This window comes from Hesperophylax consimilis, chromosome 3, assembly GCF_061612785.1.
Source record: "Hesperophylax consimilis isolate HC1 chromosome 3, BYU_Hcon_1.0, whole genome shotgun sequence".
Taxonomy (NCBI): domain Eukaryota; kingdom Metazoa; phylum Arthropoda; class Insecta; order Trichoptera; family Limnephilidae; genus Hesperophylax; species Hesperophylax consimilis.
This window is the reverse complement of record NC_142838.1, coordinates 12,856,579-12,869,087: the sequence shown is the minus strand read 5'-3', so window position 1 is coordinate 12,869,087 and position 12,509 is coordinate 12,856,579. Positions and strand designations below refer to the sequence as shown.

The 12,509-nt window shown below is 35.4% G+C and overlaps 1 protein-coding gene across 2 annotated transcripts in view; it reads right to left on the bottom strand.

Moving 5' to 3' along the window:
- Positions 1-12,509, bottom strand: part of LOC149424976 (uncharacterized) — a 177,375-nt gene that overhangs the window by 10,813 nt on the left and 154,053 nt on the right. For both annotated transcript variants that reach the window (XM_089648243.1, XM_089648250.1), the window contains exons 3-4: positions 312-594; positions 11-230 (exon numbers count right to left, since the gene is read on the bottom strand). In XM_089648243.1, the coding sequence (XP_089504369.1) occupies positions 11-230; positions 312-594 (503 nt within the window). The remainder of the gene's footprint in view (positions 1-10; positions 231-311; positions 595-12,509) is intronic.

The window sequence follows — 12,509 nt, the reverse complement described above, 5'->3', positions numbered from 1 at the left end:
GTTTACTTACACTTCGACCTTTCTCCTGTCGAGATAGATTCTGAAGAATGCGGTGAGTTTGTCAGCGTTGAAGTCCACCATCTGCAGGGTGACCATGGCGTTCCCTAGTCGAGGGGCACAGGCGCGACGCAGGGCCGCCTCGAGCCGTGGCGCGTTGGGCGGAGAGGCGGCCAGCGAGCCCGCGGCCACGGAGCGCCGCAAGCGGAATCTCCCTTCGAACGCTAAGATGGCTGTAATTAAAACGGATGTGTTGGATTTCTTAACGGTTTCTGGAGACAGAGTTAAAACAGGATTTCTCGTCTATTACTTACGTTCCGCGCCGTCCGACCTGAAGGCGCCCATGTACAGCGCCAGGCCCGCCACCGCGAACACGGCGAGCGCGGCCAGCAGCGCCGCGACGGCCAGGAGCGCTGAGCAGGGGCGCGCGCCCCGGGCCGGCGGGGCCAGCGGCTGCCCGAGCGGTGCCCCCCACGGCGGCCAGTCCGCGCTGCCGCCGCTCCCGCCGCTACTGCCGCCGCCCCCGCCCCCGCCCCCGCCGCCGCGCGAGTAGCGGTTGGAGTAGGGAGCGCCCAGCCCGCCGAAGCCGTATTCACTCTGGAACAAACGCAATAAATTGTTATATACGAAATAGAACTCTGTCGAACAAGAAAAGTAAGTTGGATTTGCAGAGACCTATGTTGTACGGGGGAGGAAACAAAGATTTTCAATATTCAAGATATTGGGCTGGCGTCCAACCATTTGGGATGCCAAACAAATCAAATGTATAAAAAGCGCTCTATGCAAGGTCCCTGGTGGCCTATTCCCGCTCTCCTTGTCTCCATCACCCTCGTTTAAATCACAGCGAGTGAGATAGCCGTCGTGCATGGCGTCGGCAGTAGGTACCTACTCAAGCTTTTTCCTAAAACCATACTGAGATTTCGATATTGTGTTAGTATTTTTTAAATTATTACTACCTATTAGTAATAAATATGTTGAACAAACGGCAGTTAACTTTATTATCTAATTCAATATTTGATGATAATATTTCTCTTCTCTCCCCTTTTTTGTTCTTTTATAAACAAAATATGTATGTAGCACCATATAACAAAAACAGAACTTCAAATTTTGATGTTTTTACGTCAAATATTCTTCCACCATCAAAAATCTATTTTTAGGTTATAATCTATTTAATTTTTTTATTCATTCTCTCCTTTTCTTTTCTTTATTTTATTATTTTTTTATCTTTTGTTGTGCAAAATATGTATTTGCCAAAATATTAAAAAAATATGTGTTGTACAAAATATGTATGTCAGTTTATTTAAATTTCGCCTGTTCTAAAACAGGATTTTCTCATAGTTAGACAGAAAAATAAATTTTTCAAATGATGATTCAAATGAAAAAATACATCATACCTAGGTTATTATTTTTAGTAATTTACACACACAATACTTTAGAAATACAATATTTTAGAAAAGGTGCTTAGAATGCTTCTCAGTCGTATTTTGATATCATTTTTAAATCCTTATTTATGTATGGTTTTTTAAGGGTCGTGGGGAATATGCTTTTAGTTATGGATAGTTTGTAAGGTGAGTCAGTTTTAAGGATCCTTCTTGATTTTTGAGACGTCCTTTTTGGTACGTCCATGACTTCTTCGCGAGCGAAATTTATCCCGAATAAGAACTGAATAAATATAACAAATCAATAAAACTAACAAATACACACTTATACACACACATATCAACAAGACATCGAATGGTTATTACGCAAATATATTTCCACAGTAGATATATCTACCCATCTACATTATTTATACTTAGGCCTATGTACATTTAAAAAAAAGTGGGTGTGTCAAGCCTACGCAAGACAGAAGTGAAACTTCTAGTTTCAGCTGATGCTTGGCGTGGCGCAGTTCGCTGGTGTCTGAGAGAGAGGAAAGAAGAGAAGAGAGAGAACGTTCGTGAGCGGCTCCCCCACCTCAACAAGGTTTCACTTCAAAAATGCCACAGCCGAGAATCGAACCTCGCTTAACTGATTGAAAGCCAACCACGCTGAGCACCAACTGTAAGCAAAGCCGCATAAATTGATTATATTATGTAGGTTCTGAAAATATGAGAGCTTGTTATGTTTTATAATGTTACCTACATCACACCCAAAATATAATATATTTTTAAAAATAATGTACAATGTACAGAAATAGAATCCCACACAAGATCGCGTAGTGCGCTCTAGCGAACGGATATTTTATCAGAGGGAGATAGTTTTAATTTTTTTTTCTGTAAATTATTACATATTATCAAAATAAATAAATTAATTAAATAAATGTAATACAATTATCATAATATACGGATTAGATAATAATTTTAATCCAACACAATAACGCAAAGCGCGCTCTAGCGGAGTAATGTTTTATCACAGTGAGATAAGTGTTTTTATTATTTTGCAATATTATTTTCTTTTAAAAAATGTTCTGACCTACTAAAAAATAAGATATTGAATGAAAAAGGCGTTAAAAACAAAAAAATAATGTGCGATGGCCGAGAATCGAACTCGGATCAACTGCTTGGAAGGCAACTATGCTGACCATTACACCACCAACGCCAGTTGTCGGGATGAGCTAAGAAGCATTTATATGTTACTTCAAAACTTTGACTAGATCAAATGAACTTTAATCGGTGGTGGGGGTACCCGCATTTTCGTTTCGGTCATGAGTCGGTTTTACTCCGGTCCTCGAAATTGCATGACGCGCGTAAAGAAGTTTCACTTCAAAACGGTTTACGTAAAAAACTAATTTTCAAATGATTGTTATAATGTGTCTTGCATAAAAGCATAAACCAACGCCAAACAACATGCCGCCCTATTAGCATTGAATCAATTTCTCATAATGAACATTTCAAAGAAATTTGCAATTCCAAATAGAATTCACCAATTTCTTCTCTAGTTCGACGGACCAAAATTGCGGAAAAATAATACGATTAATAACACCCTTCTGATCACTGTGCATGTAATAACTACCGCAAACTAATCACATTGTGCCGTTCTTGTTTCCGACACGCGCCGTGTCGTACATCATACGCCAGTGATAAACAACCCGCGGCCCGCGGAACGAGTGTGGCTCGATAATTTTCACTGCCAGCTAAGCTTAATAAGGAAGAACGATAAAACGTACCGAGAATCATACAAGTCTGTTGATTATTCAATACAATTATAATTAATATGTTTTAAATGCAGAGAGATTTGCTTCTGATATGGTTTGGTATTTCTTGCTGTTGGCGTTCGCCTAATTTATAGAAAGTTATTACAAAATAATTACATTGGTTCTGCAACTAGTACCTAAGTATAAAAAGCACGTGTTGGCGGTCTCGAGTGAAATTATCTGAAACATAGAGCCCAACCTAACCTTATCAGTCTTCTCAGGAGTTAGGTTAGTTTTCTCTCTGTAAATTTGTGCGTGTGTCTGCATCCACTTAATTATTCAAGCACGCTTTGACTAGATTACTAATTTTGACTGCGGTTCAGTAAAGGTTCCTTTTTCAAATGTAAAATTTGGACTTTCTTACCCCCATTTTTTCACTGCCTGAAGAAAGTTTGAAAAAAGAATTATCAATGAGAAGATAGTGACGTTTCTTTAAAAAAATTATATATTTCCTTACTTAAAAAAAAAACTCTTCGCATTAAATGTAGGATTTATTACATAATTATTTGTAAGTAGTGCTTAACTACCTACCTACTTACAATCCCACGATTACAGAAGATATTTTGTTATTGATGCAATTAAATGAGAGAAAATTAGAAACATAATTTTTGGAACACGTTCACAGAACTGCAGCAAGTTAGGTTATGTTAGGTTAGGCACTTAGCCGATTGCTCCCTTTCTATTATTTTCTTCACCTTTATTCAATGTTTCGATACTAATAAAAAATGACATAAATTTTTTTACCCGGCTGGTAAAAAGATTGTGTATAACTGCCATATATAAGTATTGACCACAGCGTACTATTAACCGTGAAGAGCTCCTACAGTGTAAGAATTAAGAATCCATCGGGATTACTACGCGATTGTATTACGTAATTAATAATCATAATTGTTCTTCTCAGAATGCATCCGAGTTTTTATTACTAGTTGCAATGGAAAACCCGTCATGTTTCCTGGTTCACAAAATGATTAGCACATCGTTGCTCATTATTACCTAATGATTTTTAATTATTAATTAGTACAAGGTATAATATATGATCCACTGCAAACCGATGCACAAAATGTTATTGCTTTGAAATTCATAATGTGATTACTGAGGGCCGGTGCTATGCTGGCGCAATTGGATTCCGCTTCGAGCGCCGACTTGCCAAGCGCCAAGTATAAGTAAGTATTCAAGGCACTGATAATAATACATAACAAACCTTACGTAGATGGCGATAAGGTTTAAATTCCCGCTTAACACCATCCAGCTGTTTTGATTTAGGCAAGAAAAAAACATGGCCAAAAAGTGCCTTTTATTTTATTTTGTGGATGTTCAGGCATAAATATTTAAATGTTTTCCGATCATTTTATAAATAACTTAATTTGCCACATTATACAGTAAAACCATAACCGAAAATGGGTTCGTAAGTAGGAAATTTTGAACTTTAAAGCAGTTTTCATAGGCCTTTACATTATTTTTTTGGGCTTATAAAAAGACTTATGTAAAAAATACTCGATTATTTCAAAGGCCAAGATGTATTTTACTCGCGGTATTTATTTAAGGGCCGGAATTCCGATTTTCAAACCAAAAACACTTGATTTTGTATTACTACGTAGTGCATCGCCTTAACACCATTGGCCTGTTTTGATTTATGCAAGAAACAAACATGGCCAAAAAGTGCCTTTTATTTTATTTTGTGGATGTTCAAGCATAAATATATATTTGTTTTCGATCATTTTATAAATAACTTAATTTGCCACATTATACAATAAAATCATAACCGAAAATGAGTCCATAAGTAGGAGATTTTGAACTTTAATGCAGTTTTCATAGGCCTTTACATTATTTTTTTCTGGGCTTATAAAAAGACTTATCTAAAAAATACTCGATTATTTCAAAGGCCAAGATGTATTCTACTCGCCGTATTTAATTAAAGCATCTCAAACATTTCTAGGGGACCAAATTTTCAAACCAAAAACACATGATATTGCATTACTACGTATGGCATCGCCTTAATACAATGCCTTTGAGATTTTTACTAGCAGGCCCTAGATTACTATTGGTCGAAGCGTTTGATGGTCTGCAAAATTAGTAATTAGAGTTCTATTAAAAGGGATAACCGGTGAACACCCCATTCTATTTCCCAATGATTTATTCATTTTTCACTTCGGCCAGCTTTGCTCACGCCTTGTGCGGATTATTTCACGTACGTTCTTACGGGTTCTGAAGAGAATTCGAATTCGTCTATATTGTTCACGAAAATCAAATGAAAATACTCGTGATTTGTTTATGTGTTGAATTGAACCGTTATTTTTTTCTCGAGCTTTACGCAGAGATTTTCGAAATCAGACGTAGACAGTTACCTTCCTCTTATTTTGAAGGGTAAGTGTGTAAAATTTCATCAATCTCGGAATAAAACTGTACACGGTGAAAAAATGATATTGCTAATTATTAAAAATCTTAATTATTGGTATTCCGGTTAAAAACGGGATTGCAGGCCGTTTCCTGCAAACTTTTAGTAAATTTATAACATATAGGAACTCGTGTTCATGTCCCTGCATTTGCCTTAATAATATGCAATCACGAAATGCGGAAATATTATGATTTTTATGAACACATGATTCATTGTGTTCCGACATCGTGATAATACCTATGTTTGAATTTCACCAAACAAAAGTTGGGAAGCCTATCAATTCATTTGTTAAAGGCCTGCAATCCCGTTTTTAACTGGATAACAAATAATTTGAAGAGATTCTTAATAAATTAGAATATTTTTCACTAATTTTTCTCCGTATACAGAGAAAAAAATATTTGTGCATAAAACTTAGGCCTTAGACGATAAACCTCATTTTTCAATTTTACGAAACGTTTATTAGAAAAATTGAAAAAACGTTGATGTTCTTATCTACTGACAAATAATTGACGACTTATCTTATATTCTATTCCATATATATGTAGGTAGGTATATCTTGTTACCTGGTCCCTTTATTCCGAGTACAAATCCAATATTCTTTGACCTGCAAATCTCAAACTGTTTAACAATAATTTAAGACGTTATTTCCGGTAATCCGCAAATTCGCTTAATTACGACGTAAAATTATATTAAAAGACTCAGTGAAGTGGCAGGAAGAAATCCAAGTTTAGTACCTACAGCATGTTATTATTTCCGTGAGAAATCGTGATATCTTTTTACGATAATTGGTAATTGAATAATTTGTATAATATTAATCATCATCAAAAAAGTTGTCTTCAGAATCGTGAAATTTAGTTACCCATTTAATTTAGGTACTATATAAACGGTTATAATTTAAAAATATATATTTGGTTTGATTAAGATCTAATGCATGAAAGTTAGTTGCAAAAACTACAAATTAAATAGTCATTATATTATTTCTGTGAGATTGATATTTTTTCAACATTACTGGTTACGTATAAATAACAATAATTAAATATTGTAAAGGTTTCTGGGACCCAAAACTTCGGATCGGATGGATAGCATTTTCGCCAAAAAATCTTACAAAAATTAAATTAAAATTTCAGTGAATTCGTCTAGGATAACTTGAAACCTGTAAATTTGACTGTCCTGAAACGGGAATCCTTGCTAGTTGGACGGTCAAAATCATAAAATGTAATCAATATTATATTATAAAAAAATAAATAAAATAAAATAAATATGTCACGTATTTACGCTAATATAAGGAGGATAGTAATTTTGGGTACTACATACTCCCCCACGTGGCTGCGGGATAGTTAAGCATAAACATTTTATTTCCGCAGCCATTGCAAAAGAAATAATGGATGCTTGTATAATCTATGTTTCGAATCAGGAAATTGACTGACGTTTCAGCTGCATAATGATTATAAAAAATATCATTGTATTATTAACACATAAATCATGTCATCGTTATTATCATCAGTAATTATTTGATAAATATGATGCACGATGTTTTTTTTAATGTAAATACCGTACAAGTCAATTGTCCGGAGCCAGTGTGACTATGGTATCTACACTTCAAGGGGTATGTTGTGATGCTAAAAGGAGTGGGGAAGGGAAGTAAATAGGGAAGTTGAGGGTAGAAGTTCTTGGCTATTCAGATCTAGTCACTAAACACGACAAAAGCCATTTAAAGCAACGTTCTTTCATGAGGTCGATACCGAGATTAGGTTAGGTTAGGTTCTCTCACGTCCTTTCCATTGGAGATTTTGGTTACTATAATGATATTAGGTAGGTGTCTACCTATAATCTGATGGAAATAAAGTACATTTTCACTTTGGCGTCAGCGTTACCCGGGCTTAACACAGATTTTAGTAATTTTCTTTTTCAAATTTATTGAATGTAAAGTGTCACGTCTGACCTGATGATGGACACTGTAATGCTGTATGAAGCACTGACTAAAGAAGGAGGAAGCACAACACGGCATAATACCTCAAAACTAAATCACTATAATACTTTTAAATCGTGTCTGTGCAAAATTTCATCAAGAAGTTTTAATATCCTGCTGGAGTGGGAAAAATAGAAAATTCACGTTCCTCTTGTTTTGCAGGTCAAAGGTACTAAAACACATCAATTTCAGAATAAAACTGTAGATGTATATAATAAACAATCCCACATACACTCTTCTTTATAGATCATGGGTGGCCAACATAACTTGTGGCCCGCGGAAACATAAAACCACCATAAAACCACCAAAAAAACATTCCAACGCTCGTAGTTCGTATCATATCTAGTATGTGGAAGTATCTGAGTAAATTGATTCAACTATCAGAACTGCGAGTCTTTCAAGTCTTGGATTTCTCTTGTGTCCCGTATACGTAATACTCGCCAGCTGCGAGACGCTAAGAAGATTTTTCTTCTAACCGAAATACAGATATCGGGTAGAAGAAAGAAGTTTTTCGACTGACAGAAAATGCACCAGAGGACATGAAAAAAATGTGGGGAATTCTTCGACAGGCAACAAGGAATCATACTTCGGAAATGTACCCAGAAATTTTTCTGGGGAACTATTTTTTTCAGAAATTCCCTAACAACCCCCTTCCCCCACGGATTCGAAAAATATTGTCGGGAATCCAGCACCGAGTGAGCAATACCCCAATACCATTCATACTTGTACCAGTTGTTCCAAGTATCAAGAGGAGCTAGTACGGCCCGGTAGAAAATCTCATATCTAAAAATCTGGCCCGTCTGCTGAAAAAGGTTGGCCACCCATGATATAGATATGATTCGATGGTTTAAATCTGCATTACTTAAGAAATATGTAAAGATATTCATAGCAACACGGTATTATAATGGTTTTACAGTTATATTCCCTCGTTATGGGCTGTTGGGATTTTGCTGTGTACCTATCTACCCATGCAACAGGGTATTGACTGAATACAGTATTTTTGCATAAATTAAAACAACAATAATTTAACAAAGCTTATAATGAATGCTCCGGAGATGCCATAGTTCTACTGGAACCGGGAAGTTAGAAGACTTGCATCACTTTAATAAATATAAATTAAAAGCTCTGACCGTGCTCAAAGACCACTATTGAAAATTGCAGCGTAATAAAAAATGGAAAAGAATCACGCTCGCATTAAATGAAGTCATAATTTATCTTTTCTTAAAATGAGATCCCTGAGGCGTAGATCTTTGGTAAAACCACGTTGTTCGTTTGAGGAAATAATGCAAGGTTGATGTAAGCAAAATGAGTAAGATTAAGAAAGGGAGGCTTAGATGGGCTTTGGGCACGTAGAGCGAATGAACGAAGAAACGATTGTAAGAAGAATATATAACGCAAATGTGAATGGTAGAAAAAGTGTGGGATGCCGGAGGAAGACATGGCACGATTAAGTGAACCAAATACTTGAGTCAGGCCATGCATAGAGTCAGAATGACAGAAGAGCGTGTATGAATATGAATGAGGTAAGGAGTGTGTGCAGAGACCTTGAAGATGTTTGGAGGTCCGTCTTCTCTGTCTACCCCTTCGGGGAAACGGCTTGATTGTAAGTTAGTTATTACCTTGATGTTACTACAAGCAGATTCCTACTTACGGAGTTAATAGTGACGTAGTCGCCATTGAGGTGATTTTTCACAAAATATGAAAATCATTAAAATATTATCAAATCACCAAGTAGCCTTCAGTTAAATATGATTTTCAATTATTTTTATTATTATTTCTTGTATGATTCATACTTGCATACTTATTTTTCTATAAAATAGTATTTTTTAGTTCTTTTATGTTATTTTTATTATTATTTCATCTTTGATTCATACTTGCATACTTATGTTTCTATAAAATAGTATTTTTTAGTTCTCTTATGTTCATTTTATTATTATTTCATGTATAACTACCACAACACGGGCATTAGCCTAGTATGGTAGTTAAAAAATGTAACATGTCAACATTTATTAAATAATAAAAAATAAATTCATTTACAACGGTAGATAGGTAATAAAAATTATTAACGGACAATAAAATATTAAACAAATAAAAAACATTTTTGATTCCGTTACCCATAAAGTGTGGATTTCACGATACTGATGAGACACAGGCACGATCAGATGTATCAAATACTTATCTGTAATAAAATGAGGCATATGTGGTGATGAAGAAAGGTGTGTAAGTAGAATTTATGACGTGGAAGCGAATGTTAAAAGTCGAGGACGCCTGAGGAAGACCTGGCACAATCGAGTGAAACAAATGTTTAAAAAAGTTAACCTTAAAAATACTGCCACTTTTTAGGTACCTAGAATTCAAAACTCCAAACATGCTTCAAACTATTTATAACCCCGAGTATATAAAACATATATAAAATCATTTGCCGGTTGCCACCAGCAATGGACCATTTCAGGTTGCGTGTTGTCTCGCGTACCGGTTAACTTATGAGGAAAGTGAATGATCGACAAAGCAGGAAGCTTCGTGTTCATGATGCAACACTGTTATTAGATATTATTTCTGCGATTCCGGACTCTTCTCATTAATAACGTAGCAACTGGAAATCTCTGGTCTGTGATAGATAAATATGTCCAGTGGTGTAGCGATAAACTCACGGGCCCAGGCAAGCCATCTCCCATCTCTATAAAACCAAATTGATAAAAGTACTGAAAATGTCGGGAAAATGGATATCTAATTATAAAATTATCTAACGGTGCGTTTAAACACGGGAGCCGAAATGCCGAGTTGAACCACGACTTATGGGAAAGGAACAAGCGCGAAACGCCGCTTGGGTTACGAATAACATGACAATATTTGAAAATATCCTACTACGATCACAGTCAGCTGAAAATATTGCTTTTGTCGTGATGGAGGTCTTTGAGGAATTGAACTAACGACGTCTTTTTTTTTTTTTTTATAGTGAATACCTCACAAGAGTCCCAACTGCTCCCGTCTGGAGCCAGTGAGACTATGGCATCCCCAATTGGGGGATGTTGTGAGGCTGATGATAAGTGGGGAAGGGAAAGAGGAAGGTGGGGAAGTACCTGGCTATTCAGATCTAGTCACTAAACACGGCTAAAGCCATTTGGAGCAACGTTTCAATTCTGAATGGTGGTCTTACACCAGGGCGATACTGGTAGTATCTTCCACTCTGGAACGTGCCGCAAATGTACTATATATTATTTCAATTAATTAATTGTGAAATAACACAAATTAATCAAATAAAATTTATTTGCGCACGCCGGGTTCGAACCCGCGACCTTCGGAATGGCAGTCCAATGCGTTACCAATGGACTATGCCGGCCGTCTGGGTGTGAACTAGACTCGATGTCAACTCACAATAATCAATGACCGAGCAATTTAGACATTTTGTGCCACAAACTGAAACCTTTTCCACAACCGGTAGCACCCTATATTCATTTCACGTTGAAATTTATTAGCAGCTGTTTGTATTTATGTCTAATATAATGTGTATATTTTTTTAAATGTAATTACGAATTGGTATATATTTTAGGCGGCTGCAACTCCATTGAACTTATTTGACTACAAAAGGAGCACTTTGTCCTAAAATCATAGAAGGTTATTTAACAAAAACCAAAATATTATTTCTGCATATTTTTAAGATCAATTTTAAAATTTGTGTATAACTATTTGCTATGCTTGTCCGTGTCTACTCAATCAAAATAAACAACTAACGAGAAATAAATAATTGATTACGGTATTCCTTCATTAAGTCGATCATAGCAATAATATTATGTTAATGAAAGAGAAAAATTCTGCTTCCGTATTTCCGGCTTCATAAAGGTAGATAATAATTAATTTAAAAGCATTTCATAATCTTAAACAATCAAGGTTTTTTATCGACATAACGGTATTTTACGGTGTGCATTTGAAGGGAACTCGGTTGCAATTTCTTATTATATTATCTTAGGTATTTATAACGTGTACGTATTTGCTTCAATTAATTAGGCATATCGTGGATGCCTCTCTTTGTGTATAACCTCTAACTAATTTTTACTTTTTTAAATTTGTTTGTTTGTTTTTAATTGTTTATTTGGAACATTTAGCAGAGTGATAAAAACATGATACACATTTAGAGAAGAAAAATAAAAAGTAAAGTCATCAACCCATTTACTCATAAGCGATAATAATCACTTTATAGAAATTTTGAAAGCAAGGTAGATATTTAAACAATATATTATTTTTAACAATTTGTAAGCAATTGGTAAGCGAACAATTACTAAGCAGTTTCTAAGCAATTGGTATTTTAAATTGCATACAAGAAATTTAACAATAGTATTTTTTAAAGAGAGATTACCATGTCAGAGTATTAAAGAAATGCGGGTGTGAGAGGATGTTTAGGAAATACCTGGCTGTACAGATCTAGTAACTAAACAAACATAGCTTAAACCCCCGAATTCCCAATTTCTACCAATTTATAACAAGTTTCTCGATAACTATTTCAGTTTTTAAGTTCCAAAAATAAAGTTATTTTTGAAGATAATATCTGTAAATTTGTTATGCCGAAATCTTAATTATATGAAATTCCCTCGATAGAAAAAAAATCGCAAAGTTAACTTGTGATGTTTTGAATATCCACATAAATAAACGATAAATAATAAACGAACGTGCTCTAAAAATTTTTGTCTAGACTAGCAACATGGGATAGATTATAGGCCTTAAGTAAACACATTCCCACAGAAAGGGATAAAATACGGGGAGTCAGTTCTTGAACGTGGATACGCTGACAGCTCCGAGAAATGAATACAAATCAGAGGTGTTGTGTGGGATTACAGTTAATTAGTGAATTCAGATGGTGTTAGAAAGCTTTGTTGGTTTTTGAATTAAAGTGAAAGATTATTGAACCGGTGTTTGTGTGAAGTGAAAGTGGTTCGACTCAGTGAGAATACAATTAATAATAATGACAATAATAATAA